Source organism: Pleurodeles waltl, chromosome 1_2 (assembly GCF_031143425.1).
Source record: "Pleurodeles waltl isolate 20211129_DDA chromosome 1_2, aPleWal1.hap1.20221129, whole genome shotgun sequence".
NCBI lineage: Eukaryota > Metazoa > Chordata > Amphibia > Caudata > Salamandridae > Pleurodeles > Pleurodeles waltl.
In genome coordinates this window covers 1,282,218,301-1,282,242,601 of record NC_090437.1, presented here as the reverse complement: position 1 = coordinate 1,282,242,601, position 24,301 = coordinate 1,282,218,301, and the positions used below count along the sequence as shown (strand labels likewise).

The window sequence follows — 24,301 nt, the reverse complement described above, 5'->3', positions numbered from 1 at the left end:
CACATTGGGAGTGGCGTCACCTGGGACCATCAGGCAGGGGGAAAGAGTCGTCGTCTGCGTCCCAGCGAGGTAGGTCAAATGAGGTTGAGCAGATATTGGCATGACCTTAGAAACCATGGTGCTGGAGGTGGAAGAGGCCTCATAGATGCAGGCATCAGAGCCAGAGACTTCGGGTGACCTGAAAAGATTAGTGTGATGAAGTGCAACTGCCTCTATCACATGTGCCTGTTCTGCGGCTGCTTGTAATCAATCCGGGCGCATTTGCACTGTCTTGCGCCATCAGCACCTGGGGTTAGGTGTCCCCCAGGTTTCCGCTTCTCATTCTGTATCAGTGGCGTGAATGAGACCCTTTGTATGAAGCCAGGTCCATACATCTTCAGGGGTAGCAAAGACATGAGAGGTGTTGACATCGATATTCTTGAGTTTTGCGGGGAACAGGAGCGTATATCAAATTTGCCGTTCCTGCAAGCGCTGCTTAACTTTCATGTAGGATCAGTATTTGTATTGGACCTCCAGAGTGATGTCAGGATAGGCCGCAGTAGACGAGTGTAGGAAAATGGCTCCCTGTTGCTGTTACCCCCACACACTTTTTGCCTGATAGTGTTCTTTCACTAAAAATGTACCATTGTTTCCACAATTGGCACACCCCTGGTACACAGATAAGTCCCTTGTAAAAGGTACCAGTGGTACCAAGGGCCCTGTGACCAGGGAAGGTCCCTAAGGGCTGCAGCATGTGTTGTGCCACCCTGAGGAACCCCTCACCGAACACATGAATACTGCCGTTGCAGATTGTGTGTTAGTGGGGAGAAAAAAGGCAGCGTCGACATGGCATCCCCATCAGGATGCCATGCACCCAAAATACTGCCTGTAGCATAGATAAGTCACCCATCTAGCAGGCCTTAAAGCCCTAAAGGCAGGTTGCACTATACCACAGGTGAGGGCATAGCTGCATGAGCAATATGCCCCTACAATGTCTAAGTCCATTCTTAGACATTGTAAGTACAGTGTGGCCATATTAAGTATATGGTCTGGGAGTCTGTCAAAACAAACTCCACAGCTCCATAATGGCTACACTGAATACTGGGAAGTTTGGTATCAAACCTCTCAGAATAATACACCCACACTGATGCCAGTACTGGATGTATTACAAAATGCACACAGAGGGCATCTTAGAGATGCCCCCTGTATTTTACCCAGTTCTTCAGTGCAGGACTGATTGGTCCGTGCGAGCCTGCCACTGAGATGAGTTTCTGACCCCATGGGGTTGAGAGCCTTTGTGCACTGAGGCCAGAAACAAAGCCTGCACTGGGTGGAGGTGCTTTACACCTCCCCCTGCAGGAACTGTAACACTTAGCAGTGAGCCTCAAAGGCTCAGGCTTCATGTTACAATGCCCCGGGGTACTCCAGCTAGTGGAGATGCCCGCCCCCTGGACACAGCCCCCACTTTTGTGGGCAAGTCCAGAGGAGATAATGAGAAAAACAAGGAGGAGTCACCCACCAGTCAGGACAGCCCCTAAGGTGCCCTGAGTTGAGGTGACTCTTGCCTTTAGAAATCTTCCTTCTTGATTTTAGAGCAGTGGTTCCCAACCTGTGGGCCGGGGACCCCTGGGGGTCCGCGAAGCCTCCTCAGGGGGTCCGCGACTGCTTAAAAAATGTAATAATATTAGCTCCCAGCTATCAGTAATGACTCAGTGGGGGTCCCCGTGTTCCAATAATGATTCAGTGGGGGTCCCCGGGCTTTAGTATTGATAAAATGGGGGTCCACTGAAGTCAAAAGGTTGGGAACCACTGTTTTAGAGGATTCCCCCAATAGAAATAGGGATGTGCCCCACTCCCCTCAGGGAGGAGGCACCAAGAGGGTGTAGCCACCCTCCAGGACAGTAGCCATGGGCTACTGCCCCTCAGACCTAAACACACCCCTAAATTCAGTATTTAGGGGTGACCCTGAACCCAGGAAATCAGATTCCTGCAACCTGAAGAAAGGATTGCTGGCCTGAAAGCCCAGCAGAGACGACTGAGACACCAACTGACTTTGCCGGCCTGTCTCCAGACTCAATGAACCTGCACAGCGACGTATCCGAGGGGGCCAGTGACCTCTGAGGACTCAGAGGACTGCCCTGCGCCTAAAGGACCCGGGAACAGCACCGCTGTTCAGAAACTGCAACAACTTTGCCACTTTAAAGCAACTTTCAAAGAGACTCCACTTCCCACCAGAAGCGTGAGTCTTCACACTGCACCCACCGCCCCTGGCTCAAGTCCAGGACAACCAACACCACAGAGAGGACTCCCAGGCGACTCCAACGATGTGGACACCCTGAGACGACCCCCTGCACTCCCACAGCAACACCTGGAGAGAGGATCCAGAGGCTTCCCCTGACCGCTACTACCTGGTAACAAAGGAACCAGATGCCTGGACCAAGCACTGCACCCACAGCCCCAGGACCGAGGGGAGCCACCTACCAGTGCAGGAGTGACCAGCAGGTGGCCCTCATCCTAGCTTAGTCGGTGGCTGGCCTGAGAAGCCCCCTGTGCCCTGCCTGGATCGCCTAAGTGACCCCTAGGTCCCTCCATTGCTTTCTATTGCAAACCGAATGCCTACTTTGCACACAGCACCCGGCCGCCCCTGTGCCGCTGAGGGTATGTTTTGTGTGCTTGTGTGTATTCCCCCGCCCCAGTTCTCTACAAAAAAAACCTGGTCTGCTCCCAGATGACTCGGGTACTTACCTGTAAGCAGACTAGGACCGGAGCACCCATGTTCTTCATAGGCACCTATGTGTTTAGGGCCCTCCTTTGACCCATGCACCTGACAGGCCCTGTGTTGCTTGTGCTGTGGCTTTGGGGTTGCCTTGAACCCCCAACGGTGGGCTGCCTGTGCCCAGGAGACTGACTGTGTAAGTGCTTTACCTACCTGAGAAACTAACCATTACTTTCCTCCCCCCAGGAAATGTTGATTTTTGCGCTGTCCACTTTCAAAATAGCTTATTGCCATTTTAACCAAAACTCTGTGTACTACTGTTTTAAATCAAAGTTCTATACCTACCTGAGTGAAGTACCTTGCATTTCTGATGGATACAACTACCTGTGGATTCCTCACCTTATGAATTCGTCCTTGCGCCAGCATCCGATGGAAAGTCTTCTTCCTAGCTGTCGACGAGGACGTCATAATGGCACGGCTCCACGTGACTCCGTCTGACGTCAACGTGCCAATAAGAGGTCCTCGTCGGCATACTGATGTCAGTTTTCCTTTTTTCCGTGCCTTCTACGCCAACGGTTTTTCTTCCTGGCTCGTTGATTACTGTTGCGTTTTTTGGTGGTTACAATGTCGCCTCCTAAGAAGTCTGGTTTCAAGCCAGGTCGAGAATGTGGGGGTCGGATGTCAGTGACCGGCCCTCATTCGATTGTATTTGGTGCCTTAGTTCTGAGCATGATGTTGAAGGATGCTCATCGTGCCAGAGTATGAATCCTTTATCGACGCCGGCTCTGGAGACACATCTTCGGTCTTGTAGGAAGGCTTTAAGACTTTTGGAGGAGGAAGAATATAGACAGCTGGAGGAAGGCGAGATTGAGCCTTCGGATGAATTCCAAGGTCTGGCCACTGCAAGTGGGCTGGATACTTCCCCGGAGTGGGACATTGCGTCTCCGGGGGAGTTTACAGAAGAGGTTGCATCCTTCCATACGGTGGTAAGGAAGGCAGCAGAGTTTCTGGACTTGCCTTTATCTGTGGCGGAGGTGAAAACTAACCTGCTCACAGAGGTGTTGCATCCTTCTGCGTCCAGTGCTGATCCTTTGCTGCCTTTCAATGAGGCTTTAATGGAGCCTATATTGGACTTGTGGAGGAAGCCAGTTACGACTCCTGCAGTGAACAGGGCAGTGGCGAGGAGACATAGGGGCACACCAGGAGATCCGGTTTTCCTGTCACAACATCTGACTCTGGAAAGCTTAGTAGTCCAGGTATCTTGCTCCGCGAAGTCTGCTCCTGGAACATTCCCTTGAGTCCCAACTGATAGGGAGTCCAAGAGGATGGAGCAGTCTTCGAAGAAGATCTTTTCATCCTGTAGTATGGCGCTCAAGGCTACTAATTCTACCTGTGTGCTGGGCAGGTATGTCCACGCCCTTATGGACTCCGCAAAAGAGATGGCCAAGGATCTGCCACAGGAGGTGCAAAGGTCATTTGCGTCTCTTTTTATGAATGCGCAGGCGGCTGCACAACAAATAATACAGTCTGGCCTGGACACGTCTGATTTGGTAGCCAGGGCCATGGGAACATCTGTGGCTACTAGGAGGCATGCCTGGTTAGGGTCCTCTGGATTTTCATCGGACGTTCAATCCACCTTAATGGATCTTCCATTCGATGGGGAAAAGCTGTTTGGAGACAAGGCGGATGCTGCCCTTGAACGGTTTAAGGACTGTCGGGCAACAGCTAAGTCTTTAGGCTTACAGACCTCTGTTGCAGCATCTTATAGACCTTTTTGCAGGTTTAGGGGGTTTACACGTGGCTCTGCCTTTCGGAGGTCACAATACTTGGCCCAGCAACCTGCCAATCCGCCCTATCGTGCCTTTAGAGGGCGGGGTAGGGGTAGAGCTAGAGGGCCAGCCCAGCAGCCTTCATCTTCATCCTCCTCCTCCGGTGGACAACAGCAGAAGCAGCCCTAGTTTTCCCCACTTTATCGTCCATACTTCTCCTGTAGGGGGAAGATTGAGTCTTTTTCTCTGAAAGTGGGAGTCGATTACAACGGACTCGTGGGTGTTAAGAATTGTGGAAAAAGGTTATGCTCTCCCCTTTCAGGAGTCCCCTCCTCCCTCCCCCCCGTCCCTCATTTTGTTCAGAAGACCATCTTCTGTTGTTGCAACAGGAGGTTATGTGCATGCTGTCAAAGGGCGCAATAGAGTTGGTGCAGTTGCAGGAAAGGGGTCAGGAGTGTAATTCAAGATATTTCCTGATTCCCAAAGTGGACGGTTGGCTAAGACCGATTCTAGACTTGAGGATTTTGAATTTGTTCCTCAAACAGGAGAACTTCAAAATGCTGACCCTAGCGCAGGTACTATTGGCATTGAACGAAGGAGACTGGATGGTGTCTGTCGACTTGCAGGATGTGTACTTTCATATTCCAATAATCAAGTCGCACAGGAAGTATCTCCGGTTTGTGGTCGGGACGCAACACTACCAGTTTGCGGTCCTTCCGTTTGGACTTACTTCGGCACCTCAGGTTTTTACGAAGGTGATGGCGGTTGTTGCAGCACATCTCAGAAGGAGGGAAGTAGCCGTTTTTCCCTACCTGGACGATTGGTTGATCAAATCCAAGACTCCAGAGCTTGTGTTTCATCTGCGAATTACAACCCAGTTGTTCAATCTGGGTTTTTCAGTAAATGTAGCCAGATCTCACCTGGAGCCCTCTTAACGCCTCCTGTTCATATGGGCAGAACTGGACACAACATTGTTTTGGGCCTACCCCCCGCCTCAGCGGGTTTGGGGCATTCAGGCACTGATTACAATGTCTCAAATTGGAGCGGCAGTTCCAGTCCTCAAGGTCTTATGCCTGCTAGCTCTGTTTGCTTCTTGCATTCTGTCGGTCACTCACGTTCGCTGGCATAGGAGGGCTCTTCAGTGGTGCCTCCGCAGGCAGTGATTCCAGCACAAAGGAGATCTCAGGGATTCAATAAAGATCTCCAAGGACGCTGTAGCGGATCTTCATTGGTGGACCCAACCTTTTCTCTCCCGCCGGATGTAGTGGATGTTATTCTGGATGTTATTCTATATATATATATATATATATATATATATATATATATATATATATATATATATATATATATATATATATATATATATATATATATATATATATATATATATATGCGACACTCCACTAAATCCATTTATGCCGGTAGGTGGGCAAAATTTGTGGTTTTCCAAGGAAAATCGTTTTCACTACCACCTCCTGTGGCCACAGTAATATCGGATGCTTCCACTCTATGGTGGGGAGCTCATCTGGGGGACCTGGAGATCAAGGGTCATTGGTCTCCAGCGCAACAGATGTTGCATATCAATCTGTTGGAGTTGCGGGCAGTACGTTTGGCGCTCAAGGCCTTCCTCCCTTCCCTTCGCGGTCAGTCAGTTCAGGTCTTGACAGACAACATTACCGCAATGTGGTATATAAACAAGCAGGGAGGAGTAGGGTTGTGCCTTCTCTGCAGAGAAGCTCTGCGGCTCTGGTCCTGGGCTCAGGACCATCAGATTTGCTTAATAGCGAATCTTTTGGCCGGAGTTCTGAAAGTCTCAGTCATCACTTCTCAGTAGATCACAAGTGGCGTCTCCATCCAGACCTGGTCCTCTACATCTTCAGGATGTGGGGTACGCCTCAGGTGGATTTATTCGCCACTCAAGAGAACGCGCATTGCCCGTTGTTCTGCAGCCTCCAGTATCCGTTGCAAGGAGCGTTGGGGGATGCGTTTCAGATGTCCTGGAGCGGCCAGTTGCTTTACGCATTTCACCCCATACCCTTGATTCCTCGGGTTCTGAGGAAGGTTCGTCAAGACAGGGCCCAAGTCATCTTGGTGGCGCCGCCTGGCCGAGAAGGGTATGGTATACAGACCTGCTTCAACTCTCTCAGTGCCCTCCGCTCCGTCTCCCGCTCAGGGCAGACCTCCTCTCACAGTCGCAGGGGCAGGTTCTACACCCCCACCTCCAGAGCCTGCACCTTCATGCCTGGAGATTGAACGGGGCAACCTGAGTTCCTTTTCTCTCCCACCGGATGTAGTGGATGTTATTCTATCGTCCAGGCGACACTCCACTAAATCCATTTATGCCGGTAGGTGGGCAAAATTTGTGGTTTGGTGTGGAGAGAATCAAAAAGATCCCTTGAAGGCCCACCTTTCAGATATTATTTTGTTTGCGCTTGATTTAGCAAGGAAAGGCTGTACGGTAGCTACGGTTAAAGGTTATTAGGCAGCTTTGTCGGCTTTTCTTTGCCTTCCGGACCAGCCTTCTTTATTTAAATCTCCGATTGGAAATAGGTTAATTAAGGGTTTAGTTAATAAGTTTCCTCCCACCCCCTTTCACATGCCTCAGTGGGACTTGAATCTAGTATTGACGTTTCTGATGGGTTCGCCTTTCGAGCCTATGCATTCATGTCTGTTGAGATACTTGGTCTTAAAGACTGTTTTCTTGATTGCGATTACTTCTGCTAGGAGGGTTGGGGTTGGGGGTAAACCTCCTTTTACCATGTTTTTCCCTGATAAAGATGTGTTGAAAACCAGGGCGGCTTTTCTGCCAAAAGTTGTCACTCCTTTTCATATAGGGCAGGCTATTACCCTTCCCTCGTTCTACCCTCCTCCCCATCCCTCTAAGGATGGAGAGGACAAAAGACTTTCTTCTGGATGATCAGCTGTTTGTAGGTATGTTGGACAGCGGAAGGGCAGAGCGGTCCAGAAACAAACAATCTCAAGGTGGGTTATCCTGTGTATAAAAGTTTGTTACTCTCTGGCGAAGAAAGTTCCTCCAGAAGGTATCAGGGCCCATTCTACTAGGGCTAAGTCCGCTTCTTCGGCCCTAGCGAGTGGAGTTCCATTAGTAGACATATGTAAAGCGGCAACTTGGGCATCCCTCCATACCTTCGTAAAACATTATTGTTTGGACTCTGAAGTGAGGAGGGAGGGTCATTTTGCTCGCTCTGTATTGCAGGATTTCTTGGTGTAATCAGGCGGGCACCCACCACCGAGTGCGGTACAGCTTTGGGACTCTATTCATAAGGTGAGGAATCCACAGATAGTTGTATCCATCAGAAGAACAAGTTGCTTACCTTCAGTAACGCTTTTTCTGGTGGATACACTAGCTACCTGTGGAATCCTCACAGTCCCTCTGCCTCCCCATTGCCTGCCTGATTTCACAGTTATCTTGTGATGGTTGATTTTTGCTTATCTGTAGATATGTGTGTGTGTGTGTATGTGTGTGTATATATATATATATATATATATATGTTTTTATGTAAATATATGCGTTTAATGGGAAATGTTATTGTGTATATATATTTTTCTTTACGGTTTTGACGGGTCAGATCTCACCTGTTCGCCTCAAAGGCACGTAAAAAATGATGTGAAACTGACATCAGTACGCCGATGAGGACCTCTTATTGGCACGTTGATGCCGGATGGAGTCACGTGGAGCTGTGCCATTATGACGTCCTCGTTGACGTGGACGGCTAGGAAGAAGACTTTCTGTCGGATGCTGGCGCAAGGACGAATTCATAAGGTGAGGAATCCACAGGTAGCTAGTGTATCCACCAGAAAAAGCATTACCGAAGGTAAGTAACTTGTTCTTTAGGTTCTTACCTCCAATCTTGAATCTTGTGCTTCTAAAATAAATTGAGATGTTTCTATATAAAACCTATTGGCCTGGAGTTAAGTCTTTGAGTGTGTGTTCCTCATTTATTGCATGTTTGCATACAACAAATGCATAACACTACACTTTGATAAGCCTACTGCTCGACAACACTATCACAAAATAGAGTATTAGTATTATCTAATTTTGCCACTATCAACCTCTAAGGGTAACCCTTGGACTCTGTGCAGACTATCTCTCACTTCGAGATAGTATATTGTAGGAAGTTGGCTCTGTATATACTAATTCAAAGTAAGAAATAGTGTGCACAGAGTCCCAGGGTTCCCCTTAGAGGTAAGATAGTGGCAAAAGTAGATAATTCTAATGCTCTATAATGTGGTAGTGTGGTCGAGCAGTAGGCTTATCAGAGAGTAGTGTTAAGCATTTGTTGTACACACAGCCAATAAATGAGGCACACACACTCAGGCCAATAGGTTTTTTTATATTGAAAAATACCTTTTCTTAGTTTATTTTAAGAACCACAGGTTCAAGATTTACATTAAACACTTTAAATGTAAGGTACTTCACTTAGATACTTTGGGAACTTTGAATGAACACAATATCATGTACAGTCTTTGTAAAAATGGCAATAAGCTATTTCAAAAGTGGACACAGTGTAAAAACCAACAGTTCCTTGGGGGGTAAGTAAAGGTAAGTTTTGAAGATAAGTAAAACACTTAAAGTCTCAAAGTTGGGGCATAGGCAGCCCACCGTTGGGGGTTCAGGGCAACCCCAAAGTTACCACACCAGCACCTCAGGGCCGGTCAGGTGCAGAGGTCAAAGAGGTGCCCAAAACACACAGGCTTCTATGGAGAACAGGGGTGCCCCGGTTCCAGTCTGCCAGCAGGTAAGTACCCGCGTCCTCGGCGGGCAGACCAGGGGGGTTTTGTAGGGCACCGGGGGGGCACAAGCAAGCACAAAGTACACCCTCAGCGACACAGGGGCGGCTGGGTGCAGTGTGCAAACAGGCGTCGGGTTTTGTATAGGAAGTAATGGAGGGACCCGGGGGTCACTTCAACGATGCAGGCAGGCACAGGGGGGGGCTCCTTGGGGCAGCCACAACCTGGGCTAGGCAGAGGGTCTCCTGGGGGTCGCTCCTGCACTGGAGTTTGGTTCCTTCAGGTCCTGGGGGCTGCGGGTGCAGTGTTGGTTCCAGGCGTCGGGTCCCTTGTTACAGGCAGTCGCAGTCAGGGGGAGCCTCTGGATTTTCTCTGCAGGCGTTGCTGTGGGGGCTCAGGTGGGTCGTCTCATTACTCACGGGCTCGCAGTCGCCGGGGAGTCCTCCCTGAGGTATTGGTTTTCTGCAGGTCGAGCCGGGGGTGTCGGGTGCAGAGTGGGAAGTCTCATGCTTCCAGCAGGAAACGTGAAGCCTTTAAAGTGGTTTCTTTGTTGCAAGGAAGTTGCAGGTTTTTGAACAGGGCCGCTGTTCACAGGAGTTTCTTGGTCCTTGGGTGCAGGGCAGTCCTCTGAGGCTTCAGAGGTTGCTGGTCCCTGTTGGATTCGTTGCTGTTGCAGTTTTCTTCGAAGTTGGGAGACAGGCCAGTAGGGCTGGGGACAAGGCAGTTGTCCGTCTTCTCTGCAGAACAGAGACAATGTGTCGATTTTCACTTATAGCGAGGTCTTGGTATCCAAGATTGCATGGAGAACCTTCTCAAATTGCTCTGAATGTTTGAGCATGGCTTTGTGGTGTTGCAGGACTCTCATGGTCAGGCCAGTGAAGATGATTGGGGACCCTCCCACTGCAGACTCACTGGGTAGCGCCCTCTTGGATCTGTTTTTGCCCATAAGAATGTGGAGTTTAGGAAAGGCACTACCCGCATCTCCCAGTGTGAGGGTGCACTGCAATCCCCGAGGCAGCCCGAGGAAGGAGCGATGCAGGCCTCCCCTCAGAGGAAGAGACAGGCTAGAGAGGAAGAGGGTGCACACTGCAGGCAGTCAGAGGCACAGTGGCGTTGGGGAGGGGGGGGGTGGAGGGGGAGCCAGCCTTTACCAAATCCTCAGCAGAGTCCACATCACAGGCCCAGACCCGGGGTACCCAACAGTTACCACCACCTGGTGGGCACTCCGGATGGGTCAGTGGACCGCTGTAGCAGTTCACCCTCAGAAATATGCAGCCTTGATCTGGGTAAGCCACCTCCCCAGCAACGAGTGAGTTCTGAGATAATCAAGCAGCCCTCCAAGCATCTTCAAGCTCACCACCACCTGTGGAGCAGGAGAGATTCAGTAGCGAATTACCTAATGGCAACTCTGTAGTTTTTTTTCTGCAAGCTGGCAATGCATATGCTCCCAATGGCCGGCCAGCAGAGCAGTCCTCAAATACTGGTCAGTCTCCCCCGGCCACACACACACACACACACACGTAGGCACCTACAGGAGTATAGTTGGAGGCCGGGCGGGCCATATCCAGTGCTGCCAACAGTGTCCGGTGTAAAGTGTCGGACCTCCTCTGCTCGTAGTAACCCAAAGTAGGAGTTTAGAGTGCCCAAGGACGGCAGCCCCGCGGGACCACCCATCCGGCAACCGCTCTCACCAAATCCTCAGATACCTAGCTGGGGGGTTTTGGGGTGGAGGTAGTCCTCTTGCGGCACAAAGCCCTGGCCAGAAGGCCCAGCAGAGGGTAGGCCTTCTCAGCAAGCGTCTGATGCAGCTGCTATCTTGGTCACGTCTCTGGGTACCTATTCTAATGTAAGGAAGCTGCAACTAGATGTCTTTATCAGATGGAAAAGTTAGTTACCTAGGGTAACAGCAGTAGAAAGCTGGGTTCTGGTTGTAGTACCTTTAGGCCCCTGGGAGTATCTAACTGGTTAGGCCGGGAAGATGATGTCCTTTACCCCTCTTTTAGGTGGGTCACTTCAGAGAGTGACCAATCCCTTTTTAGGGATACTTAAGTGCTCTCCCACGGATGGGTCCTCAGATTTGTCAAGCTCGACTCCCCAAGGAACTCTTGAACTCTCTGCAAGACATCTTCTGCTTTTGACCTCTAGAACCACTGCTGGTCTGCTTTGGAACTGAAACATGTCTGCTTCTGGTGGGAAGGCTCCAGTGCAACATTGTTTCTCCGGAACCCTGCAAGAATTCTGCAATATCCAAGCTTCTACATCCTCCAGGGTCAGAAGGACGCTATTTGCACCTGGAAGCATGAAGGTAACTTCCTTAGAGTGAAGTAATCACTCCCTTGCATACGCAGGCACCTCAAGACTATGTCTACTGGCTTATTTTGGTGGGGGGGGGGGTGTTCTGCGGTCCCACGGACATCTGAACACTCTGCTTCACAAGTGGTGAGTCTGTGGTTTTCTCTGGGTCCTGCTTGTCTTCTGACCAACTTGGGAAGACTGTGGGCCTCTGCTTCTGCCACTGGACTGGAACCCCTGTGCACGGTGACTGTTGCACTTGCCAAGGCTTTTGTTGACTCTTCATCCTGGAGATTTTCAGGCACCAAGAAGCCCTGGCCTCCAGCACTTTGCAACGTGAAGATCAGCCCTTGTCCTGCAACTCCTGCTGGTGAGGCTTCCTTCTGACTCCCTGTGTCCATTGCCTGTGGGTCACTCATGTGTGCTCCAACAAATTCTGCTGAGGGCCACCACTGACTCCCCTTCGTAGGTAGAATCTCCTGGACCTTGCCGGTTCCCAAAACTTTGCAAACTCTTCTTCAGGTCCTGTTGGAATTTGCAAGTGCTTGTTGGTGACCTGGCTGGTTACTGACCCTCTCGCAATCTGGCAACTGATGAGCGACAACTCGTAGGTGACTCCTGGGATCTTCTGCCACTCCTGGACCCTGCAGCTGGACTTCTCCTTCTATCGACTTGCAAGAACTTCACCTTGGGGAGGGTGGGTGTAGGAGGCTGGCCTGGCTTATAGTGGGTACCTAATGGTACTTAAACCTTGTGCCAGGTCCAGTTATCCCTTATTAGTAGATTAGTAGTGTTATAGCAGCTTAGGCTGATAGAGGTAGCTATAGCAGAACCGCCTAGGCTGAACTAGGAGACATGCAAAGCTCCTACTATACCACTTCTATCATATAGCACTATATCATAAGAAACACAATACTCAGTTACAAAACAAAAAAGGTACTTTATTTTATTGACAATATGCCAAAAGTATCTCAGAGGAAATATTCCCTTAGGAGGTAAGTAAAATACACAAAATATATACACAAACCAAAATCAGATTAGTAAAACACTTAGAAAAGTAGTGCAAACACTGTAGAACACAGTAGAATGCAATAGGAGACAATAGGCTTAGGGGCAACACAAACTATATATTCCAAAAGTGCAATGCGAACCACAAATGGACCACAGGCCTAGTGTAGTATGTAGAGGGTCGCTGGGAGTGTAAAAACACTAAGGGTGACCAAGACACCCACCCCACCCCAAGACCCTGAAAAGTAGGAGTAAAAGGTACCCTACCGCCCCAGAAAGACAGGAAAGTCGAGATAGGGGATTCTGCAAAGGCAACAACTGACTGCAAAGCACTGAAGACGGATTCCTGGACCTGAGGACCTGTAAAGGAAGGGGACCGAGTCCAAGAGTCACACAAGTATCCAGGGGGGCAGGAGCCCACTAAACCCCAGATGAAGGTGCAAAAGGGATGCCTCCAGGTGGAAGAAGCCGAAGATTCTGCAACAACGGAAGGTGCCAGGAACTTCTCCTTTGGTCAGAAGATGTCCCACGGCGTGCTGGAGGATGCAGAGTAGTTTCCACGCAGAAAGACCGCAAACAAGCCTTGCCAGCCTCAAGAGTTGTTGTTGAAGATTATGGGTGCTGCCAGGGCCCAGGAAGAACCAGGAGGTCGCCCCTTGGATGAGGAGACAGGGGGTGCTCCGCAACAGAGAGCCCACGCAGAAGCAGGCAGCACCCGCAGAAGCACTTGAACAGGCATTCGAGAAATCTGAGCACGGCAGTCGTCTCAACCCAACGAAAGAGGGTCCCACGAAGCCGGAGGTCAACTCAGCGAGTTGGGCAATGCGGGACGGAGTGCTGGGGACCTGGGCTGTGCTGTGCACGAAGGAAGTCTTGTAAAAGTGCACAGAAGCCCTAGCAGCTGCAGATCACGCAGTACACAGTATTACTGTCTGGCGTGGGAGGCAAGGACTTACCTCCACCAAATTCCGACAGAAGGACCACTGTCGGGGTCACTTGGATCCAGCTCCTGTGTTCCGGGGACCATGCTCGTCAAGATGGGAGGGGACCCAGAGGACCGGTGATGCAGACGTTTGGTGCCTGCGTTGGCAGGGAGAACATTCCGTCGACACACTGGAGATTTCTTCTTGGCTTCCAGTGCAGGGTGAAGGCAGACAGCCCTCAGAGCATGCACCACCAGGAAACAATTGAGAAAGCCGGCAGGATTAGGGGCTACAATGTTGCTGGTAGTCATCTTGCTACTTTGTTGCGGTTTTGCAGGCGTCCTGGAGCAGTCAGCGGTCGATCCTTGGCAGAAGTTGAAGAGAGAAGTGCAGAGGAACTCTGGTGAGCTCTTGCATTCGTTATCTGACAAGAAACCCACAGGAGAGACCCTAAATAGCCCTCTGAGGTTTTGCTACCTAACCAGGTAAGAGCCTATCAGGAGGGGTCTCTGACGTCACCTGCTGGCACTGGCCACTCAGAGGTCTCCATTGTGCCCTCACACCTCTGCATTCAAGATGGCAGAGGTCTGGGACACACTGGAGGAGCTCTGGGCACCACCCCTGGGGTGGTGATGGACAGGGGAGTGGTTACTCCCCTTTCCTTTGTCCAGTTTTTCGCCAGAGCAGGGGCTGGTGGCTCCCTGAACCGGTGTAGACTGGCTTATGCAAAGAGGGCACCATCTGTGACCTTCAAAGCATTTCCAGAGGCTTGGGAACGCTACTCCTCCCCAGCCCTTAACAACTATTTCCAAAGGGAGAGGGTGTAAGACCCTCTCTCAGAGAAAATCCTTTGTTCTGCCTTCCTGGGACTGGGCTGCCCTGACCCCAGGGGGACAGAAACCTGTCTGAGGGTTGGCAGCAGTGGTAGCTGCAGTGAAATCCCCAGAGAGCTAGTTTGGCAGTACCCGGGGCCCATGCTGGAGCCCTGGGAATGCATGGGGTTGGCACCCCAATACCAGATTTGGCTTGGGGGGGACAATTCCATGATCTTAGACATGTTACATAGCCATGTTCGGAGTTACCATTGTGAAGCTACACATAGGTATTGACCTATATGTAGTTCTCCCGTGTAATGGTGTCCCGCACTCACAAAGTCCGGGGAAATTGCCCTGAACAATGTGGGGGCACCTTGGCTAGTGCCAGGGTGCCCTCACACTTAGTAACTTTGCACCTAACTTTGACCAAGTGAGGGCTAGACATAATAGGTGACTTATAAGTTACTTATGTGCAGTGTCAAATGGCTGTGAAATAACGTGGACGTTATGCAGTGACAGTCCTTTATAAGAATTGTCTGAGCTGCCTATGGGTGGCAAAAGAAATGCTGCAGCCCATACGGATCTCCTGAAACCCCAGTACCCTGGGTACCTAGGTACCATATACAAGGGAATTATAAGGGTGTTCCAGTGTGCCAATAAGAATTGGAGAAGATAGTCACTAGCCTGCAGTGACAATTATAAAACCAGAGAGAGCATAACCACTGAGGTTCTGGTTAGCTGAGCCTCAGTGATACAGATAGGCACCACACAGGGAACACATACAGGCCACAGTTATGAGCACTGGGGTCCTGGCTAGCAGGATCCCAGTGACGCAGGCAAAAACAAACTGACATATAAGTAAAAATGGGGGTAACATGCCAGGCAAGATGGTACTTTCCTACAGTGGGATTACCACCTGGGCACCTCCAAGGGTGCTGGACTCTGTCCCCTTCCATTGCAGGTCCTCTTCATCTGGAATCTGTCCCTCTTTCCACTGGGCTGGTCCACGGGTTGTGACAGCAGCTGGACAATCTGAGGCTTACACTGACTTCAGAAGGAGTGCCTTCTCCCCTCTGTAGCTGGGTCCCTAGTGTAGATAATCTTCTCTTCAAGGTATCCTGGGGGTAGGGGCACTCTCACTCAATCCTCTTGTCTGCTGGTTTCCTCGGGGTCCACTGGCAAGGGTCCTGAATTTCACAAACTCTAACCACTACTCCCTGTTAGTCTATGGGACAACTGGATGGGTAACTACTTTGGACCTTGTTGCTGGGGGCACTTACTCTACTTACCTTTAGTGTTTCTAACTGTCCCCAGTCTCTAGCTAACTACCACACTTCCTTTGGTTGGGGGTCCCTATTTCACATTCCATTTTTTAGTATATGGTTTGGCCCTCCCAAAGGGCCCTGTGTATTTTATGCTATTTCTGATGGTTATTGTGTGTAGATATCTGTGTAATAAAGTGCTGTAATAAAGTATCCTTTACTTTTGCAACACTTATGTGGTTCTTTCTTGTGAATGAGTTACTGTCTGACTACTGTGGTATTGCAAGTGCTTTACATTCCTCCTGGATGAGCTTTAGCTGCTCACCATCGAGAGCTTTTGCTATCTGGACACCTATTTACTACCACTAAGGGTTGCCTGGAATCTGTATAGGGGGCCACACTTTAGGTGTACACTATAAACTGAGCCAGCCCCCTACACTGCCTTATCTGGTAGCAACAATATCTAGTTGCAGATTCCTTGCCGACCCACCCATCCTCCCTTCTCTGTGAACTGATTTCTAGAGACAGGAGCTCCCCTTTCAGCGCCTTTGTTATGACGCACCAGTGGTCAGTGTTCCTCATGGCTCTATGCTTGTGGCGTAGAAAATTGTGGGCAGAAACTGATGTCAGCGCCCTGGGGTGGTGCCAATGTAGAACCCACAATGCCCTATCTGGTGCTACCAACAATGGACACAGAGCCGATCGATGCCACTTAACGGTGCACATGGGTACTGCTCAGTGACAATCTCTGGATCTAGATTGATGGCTGGGGGGGAATTCTAAGGTAAGGAATCTGCAACAAGATATTGTGTCTACCATATTTGGCATTACCAAAGGTAAATAACTGGTCCTTTTGCCACATAAAAGCAGACAAGCCATTGCACAGCAAAGGGACGTCTCACTTTACAAGAGATGTCTACTTTAACGGCTCTTTGCTGGAGTATCATTGTCCGATAACTGTAGAGCAGCATCATGGCAGAATGTACGAGATTACTATCTAGAAGAGAGTACAAAATGATGCACCAGTGGGTCGGTCATTATTACATCCTCTGTCAAAAGGTGAGCCTCTTTGCATTGTTTTTCCTCAATCCAGTATGTTCGTTTACCGTCTCTTAAATGTGATGCGTATTATTCGGATTCAAACATGCAAATCTCTGAAACATTCAATACTGGAGTAGGGAAATGTTACCTGTAATTGTAGCTCCCCAGTATTGGTATCTTTCATTGATTCAAATGTGAACCTCCTCCTCTCCTCTGAGAGGCTCACCTATTTGTATTATTCATTCTCCTGCGTGCAGTATGAATTTTGAAGGGTGTTGGCCTCTCAGGCCGTGGTCTTCAGATTAATTCTTTGATTGAGGTTTGGCACAATTAGGAATGATGAGACTAGTCTACTAAAGGATAGTTATTATTATAGCTTTAGTGCTCTTTTTAACATTAAACTGCTTTACATTGTATTATCTTGGAACTTCCAGCTTACCGTGGGGATGATTCCAGTATGCAAGTCTACCAAATATCAATACTGGAGAACTACCATTACAGGAAAGTAAATTTTTTCTTTTTCATCACTGTAATTATTTGGATTGGCATGTGTCGTTGGTTGTTTTCTTAGGAAGAAGTTACAATTTCCATTCCATTATTTATTATGCTCAATTTCAAATTGATGTAAAACTTGCGGGCAACAGCAGTGTTGCTCTTCCAATCAGTTATTTTTCTTTTTCTGGCTTAAAGCTTGTGATTTAAAATGTTTATGCTTGACCAATTTTATTTTCTGTCCTTTTAGAATAGTGAGTGTGAAGGAGACACGTTTAACATCTCTGGTGTCAAACATTCTAGTGGGCCTCTCCCTTTTCCTTCTTCCTTTTCCGCTGCAGTGGATTCCAAAGCCAGTCCTACAAGGTCTTTTTCTTTATATCGCCTTAACGTCGATTGATGGCAGCCAGCTCTTTGAGAGAGTAGCCCTTCTGTTGAAAGAACAGGTATGTGAATGCATGCTGCAATGAGCTGGGGAGGCAGTTTAATTGTTGGGTTTGTTTGTTGTTCATCCTCTTGCACAAAGATTATTTTCAGCAGAGTATTCAGATTTCTACATGATCATCAGTTGTCCATGGAAATAATATGCACAATTAAGATTTCTAATATACAGGGAGTGCAGAATTATTAGGCAAGTTGTATTTTTGAGGATTAATTTTATTATTGAACAACAACCATGTTCTCAATGAACCCAAAAAACTCATTAATATCAAAGCTGAATATTTTTGGAAGTAGTTTTTAGTTTGTTTTTAGTTTTAGCTATGTTAGGGGGATATCTGTGTGTGCAGGTGACTATTACTGTGCATAATTATTAGGCAACTTAACAAAAAAAAATATATACCCATTTCAATTATTTATTATTACCAGTGAAACCAATATAACATCTCAACATTCACAAATATACATTTCTGACATTCAAAAACAAAACAAAAACAAATCAGTGACCAATATAGCCACCTTTCTTTGCAAGGACACTCAAAAGCCTGCCATCCATGGATTCTGTCAGTGTTTTGATCTGTTCACCATCAACATTGCGTGCAGCAGCAACCACAGCCTCCCAGACACTGTTCAGAGAGGTGTACTGTTTTCCCTCCTTGTAAATCTCACATTTGATGATGGACCACAGGTTCTCAATGGGGTTCAGATCAGGTGAACAAGGAGGCCATGTCATTAGATTTCCTTCTTTTATACCCTTTCTTGCCAGCCACGCTGTGGAGTACTTGGACGCGTGTGATGGAGCATTGTCCTGCATGAAAATCATGTTTTTCTTGAAGGATGCAGACTTCTTCCTGTACCACTGCTTGAAGAAGGTGTCTTCCAGGAACTGGCAGTAGGACTGGGAGTTGAGCTTGACTCCATCCTCAACCCGAAAAGGCCCCACAAGCTCATCTTTGATGATACCAGCCCAAACCAGTACTCCACCTCCACCTTGCTGGCGTCTGAGTCGGACTGGAGCTCTCTGCCCTTTACCAATCCAGCCACGGGCCCATCCATCTGGCCCATCAAGACTCACTCTCATTTCATCAGTCCATAAAACCTTAGAAAAATCAGTCTTGAGATATTTCTTGGCCCAGTCTTGACGTTTCAGCTTGTGTGTCTTGTTCAGTGGTGGTCGTCTTTCAGCCTTTCTTACCTTGGCCATGTCTCTGAGTATTGCACACCTTGTGCTTTTGGGCACTCCAGTGATGTTGCAGCTCTGAAATATGGCCAAACTGGTGGCAAGTGGCATCGTGGCAGCTGCACGCTTGACTTTTCTCAGTTCATGGGCAGTTATTTTGCGCCTTGGTTTTTCCACACGCTTCTTGCGACCCTGTTGACTATTTTGAATGAAACGCTTGATTGTTCGATGATCACGCTTCAGAAGCTTTGCAATTTTAAGAGTGCTGCATCCCTCTGCAAGATATCTCACTATTTTTGACCTTTCTGAGCCTGTCAAGTCCTTCTTTTGACCCATTTTGCCAAAGGAAAGGAAGTTGCCTAATAATTATGCACACCTGATATAGGGTGTTGATGTCATTAGACCACACCCCTTCTCATTACAGAGATGCACATCACCTAATATGCTTAATTGGTAGTAGGCTTTCGAGCCTATACAGCTTGGAGTAAGACAACATGCATAAAGAGGATGATGTGGTCAAAATACTCATTTGCCTAATAATTCTGCACTCCCTGTATTGAAAAATTTAGAGTGGCTGACTTATGTAAATGTTTGTTAAATCGTTAGCATTGGAGTTTTGCTGTATAAAGGCTTTTTGTTATCTACTTTAAATAGTTTATGAACTACAGTTCATCAGCTGATATAAGCTTTAATTTTCTCCACTGGTGTTTAAGTTGAGTGAGGGCACCTTTTGGCTGGTATCCCAGACTTTTGTTTATGCAGATCACTGGACACAACAGCCACAAGAGGCTGCTACGTATATGGCAAATGTTTTTCAGGTAGATACATCTAACATCAACTGCCTCGCCCTGTGAATATCCCCAAGTATCAGACCAGATCTGAAAATGTTGCAACTCCAGTTTTTTCACATATTGTTAGGTAGTGTTCTGCGACTCCACAATGGGTGCGTCACACCTCCTATATGGTGTCGGGCCCCTATATATGCACCACCTCCACGCACTGTCAGTTCCTTTCTTTCCATGTCTGCTGACACACATCCTGAGCTTTCAAATCCTGTCATAACTGACAGATTTGTTTCCTTCAAAGTAGTCTGAAGTGTGCAGCAGGTCACCCCTAAAACAGGGTTCAAACTATGTGGTGACTGTAATAGACAGATGTTGGTTACTGACACGCAAGACTGCTGTCTATGATGCCTCCACACCAAACACGACTTGAAGTCTTGAGACTGTTTTGCAAAAAAAATATTAAGGCGGTTCATATACTTGTAATTGCTTAACTCAGGAAGTCGAAGAAGCTTTGGTCTCTTTCACTCCTGAGGGGGTTCCTGTGACCAGTTGTCGCCGAAGTTAAGAGGCTCCAGTAAGTCAGACTCCCATAAAACGCATTAAAAAAATCCAAACACACACAAGCTTGCCCCACCACTCCCATTATTCGGAGTCACGCAATGCTACAGGCACCTCCAGGCCATTAAATCAGCCTCCGCCTGTGGAACAGCCACCTCAACAAGTCCCAATCCAGCTCACTCCTCGGTGAACAGCGATGCCACAACAGCTCCATGAACTTCGTCTGGATATGGATGTGTTGGTGCCTCACTGAGTCCTTCTGAAGTGTCTTTGGGCCCCATGGCTATGAGGTGGTTGCCAGTCGAGTTGCCAGGGACGTATCCTTTCCTGACAGCAACCACTCCACCTGACTTCAACCTGACCCTGGTCCCTGCTTCAGATCTGGCCTCATGTCTAGCTCCTACCCGGCCTTTGGCTCAGAGATCATTTCTACCTATTGTGCCAAGCCCAATGTCCCCGGTCAGTATCCTGATTCTGGGCCCAACATTACTGGCACTGGACACACAGACCAGTTAAGTTATTTTCTGGATTCTGAAGAGAACCCAGCTAGACCCCTACACTGTGCTATCTCAGAACTAGACTATAAACCTCACGCTGATAATCATCAGAATGAAGCGTATTACCATGATGGAGACTCAAGACATTTTTGTTTTTATTTGTGATATTTTTGCATAAACTGCAACATCTATCAACAAAGATAAAAAAACATAGCGAACAACTGTACAGCGTGCACTTTTCAATTTCTGTTATTAGAGTCCATCCTTACGCCCAACTTTTTACATATTGAGTGCTGAGCCCCTACGTAGTAACACTTGTGGCACATTACATACTGTTTCATATCTTTGTGCTCATATTCCGCAGTATACTCAATATTGACTCATGACAAATGCCTCCCATGTTCATTTTATCAAGCAGCAGAGTCTGAGGTGCCCTTGATCAGCTTAAACATAATCTCTTAAGTCCGGACGGCCTACACATCCTGTCCCTCAGCAGGAATTAATCCACACAGTCCCACCACAGAAGAAAACAAATTCTGCATCATTTAAACCCATTTTGGCCAGTCATTCTCCAATTGCTCAGCCACTCTAACCTCCCGCATGTCATTTTCCTCTGCTAATGCCAACTGAGGCGCATCTCTGGGCCACACCTGAAATTTGGGACATGTGGCAGACATCAATTTGATATCAATACTACTTTTGGCCAATATCAACCCCAATAGTGCAAATGTATATTATACTCTTCTCCAGCATTGGATCTTTCATAGATTCACATGCTTGAATCATCCCCGTCGTCGAGGTGGGAGCCTCACGGTAAACTTAAATATATAAAAAGCAGTAAGTCAGTAAAAATAAAACCAGAAGGCCCTAGTAGGCCTCATAGGGTATTTTACAGTCTATCCACTTTGTTTTGTGAAAAGACCCAAACTTGAGTATCAACCAATCAGGATTCAGCCCCTCCCAAACACTCCCAACAGAGGCTGAATTCCCTCAGATTTTCTACCGCACGTCGTGTGAAGGGAGTCTCCCTGAGCTCTGCTCAGTTTTTTTCCTATTTTCTGACTGAAGATTGTTTTTTCTCTCAGGAAACTAGTTACAACTTTACTATGTCTGAAAAGGCAAAGAAGGGTCTGTTCAGAGACTGTGACAACTGTGGGAAGAAGAGACTACATATTGATGACCCCCACAAGAAGTGTATTTACTGCCTTCATCCAGACCATAAGGTGAGAGACTGCAAAATCTGTCGCACCTTTAGTCAAAAAACCCTCAAAGACCGAGAGGGTAGACTTCTCTTATGGCTGCAAAAACAGAAAGCCTTAGAGCATCCTTCATCAGACAGGGAAGAGTCACCACAAACTTCTCGCCCTCAGAAAAGAACAGGTGAGAGAGATAGAGGTGCGGATGAACCACCAAGAAAAATGCACAAAAAGACTAAACAAGTCTTAACTGAAGAGGCAGTTAAACATGGACCAAAAAAGGTTCATTCAGAACCTACTACGCCGTTACACCGGAAAAGCACCTCAAAGAAACCATCCCTGTCTCTGTCACCACAAAAAGAGACAGAAAAACTCTTTTTGGTGAAAAAACAACCGTCGACGACCGCCCCGTCGACGACAGTGTCGACGGTAACAGCGACCACGGTATCGTCGACGTTCACAACACCATCCTCACCGATGATTATGACGTCGTCGCCTTTGTCATCGACGACGATTATTACTGCAAAAATCTTCAAAAGAGCTTCGTCGGCAACCACATCGTCGACAGCGGAGGCCTCCTGGGTTCACAAATCATCCAGGGCACTCCCATCTACGCAAACTACGTCGGCGAAGCGACCGTCGTCGCTAAAATACCCGTCGACGAAGGGACCGTCGACTAAGGACCCATTGACAAAGACGCAGTCATGGACGGAAGCGTCGACGAGGGAGCCGTCGACGAGGGAGCCGTCGACGAGGGAGCCGTCGATGATGGATCCGACGATCACCACAGCATTAACAGTTTACAAACCTTTGGACATTTCACCAGATCATTCCTCATACCATCATGAGGACTCCACCAGATTCTTACCCCTTTCCCTTATTAATATAGGGGACAAGCCATCTGACATTTTGCCGATACATACATCACCAAGTAAGGTGCTGCCATACCCACCACAACATCTTTTAGACGATGATGATGATGAGGATCAAGGAATGTTTGGGACAGCTAGTAGCCCGTCCCAACTAAATGTCAAATGTCAAGAGTTTGAAGAAGAGGATCAACATTACCAGCATAGTTATGCTTCAACATCTTATCCACAGGCAAACCAACCATCGCCTCTAGCTATGCCTAGCACATTAGTGACAGATTTACAACATATGTTGAAGGACTACTACAAAAGGTTCCCACCGTCAACTCAGTCCACGCCACCTAGACCTCAGAGTTACCAGCAAGCTCAAACTACTAATGTTTCCGAAACGCCACAGGCTAGTAGACCTGTAACTAGCCAAGCTCCGGAAGCTTACCTCTCGTCGGACGACGAAAGGGAAGAGGGCGAGCTAGCAGATTCAGCGGCTAGTGAATGGGACGACTATCTCGTTCCCACACCATCTCCACCTCCAGCAGCTCCAGTGGATTCTCCTCCAGAAGACATAGGTTTCCATAATATCATAGAGAGAGCGGCGAAACGTTTTGGCCTGGCAATTGTTTCCCATGAAACTGAGTGTTTTTTGTATGACTTTAAAGAGCCATCAAAGAGATCTGTAAGAGCCATACCGATTGTGGATTTCTTATGGCAGGAGGGTTTGAAGGCAATGAAAAACCCGGCAACAGTGCCTTCGCAAATACCAAGGCTAGAGAAAAAATACAAGGCCCCAGATGATTCTCCGGCCTGTTTAGTCTCACAGCCGAAACCTGACTCGGTTATATCACAGGCGGCTCAACGACGATCCAAAAACCCCTCTACACCTATTGCGTCTCCCCCAGATAAAGAGGGAAGGAGACTAGACAATATCGGTAAGAAATTCTCCTCGGTTGCTGCAGTAACGGTCAAGGCGGCCAATTCCCTTGCCATCCTGGGAAGGTACGATCGCCAGATGTGGGCAGACATGTCCGCTTTTGTAGATTCACTGCGAGAAGATCTCAAGGTGGAGGCTAAAAAGGTCTTGCAGGAGGGAGAAAGGGTTTCCGCAGAGATAATAGACAGTGCAATAGATATTTCCCTCACTGGTTTTCGACAATTAGCTGGAGCAGCAGTCCTGCGCAGACAAGGGTGGCTTAAAGCTACTTCATTCAGACCAGAAGTCCAGACTCGTGTTCTCGACATGCCCTTCGATGGAGAGAGTTTGTTTGGCAAACATGTCGATGATATGCTGCAGGCTATCAAGACGGATACCGATACAGCAAAATCCCTAGGTACCCTGCAATATAAAAAACGACCTTTTCGTGGAGCAAGGGGTAGAGGTAATTACTCCTTTCGAGGTGGATACCAGCAATACAGGTCACAATATCCATCTTCCTCCACAGGACCAGGACATCAGCACCATCAACAACAGCAGCATTATCGATTACCACCAGCCGCAGCGTACAAACATCCGGCTAGAGGAAGAGGAGCTGCCCGAGCAAGAGATACAGGCAGAAAGCAATGACCAGAGGATACTCTCAACACCTCCCCAATCAATATTGAAGGTCGGAGGTCGCATCAATTCTTATTTCCCCAAGTGGAAGGCTATAACATCGGACAGATGGGTACTAGATGTGGTGACCAGAGGTCATACTCTGGAATTCATCCAAACACCACCGAGTGTCCCTCCATCGGG

At 48.1% G+C, this 24,301-nt stretch overlaps 1 protein-coding gene across 2 annotated transcripts in view; it reads left to right on the top strand.

The window, feature by feature from the left end:
- Positions 1 to 24,301, top strand: part of SLC4A11 (solute carrier family 4 member 11) — a 759,568-nt gene that overhangs the window by 678,592 nt on the left and 56,675 nt on the right. For both annotated transcript variants that reach the window (XM_069204998.1, XM_069204991.1), the window contains exon 18: positions 17,300 to 17,495. In XM_069204998.1, the coding sequence (XP_069061099.1) occupies positions 17,300 to 17,495 (196 nt within the window). The remainder of the gene's footprint in view (positions 1 to 17,299; positions 17,496 to 24,301) is intronic.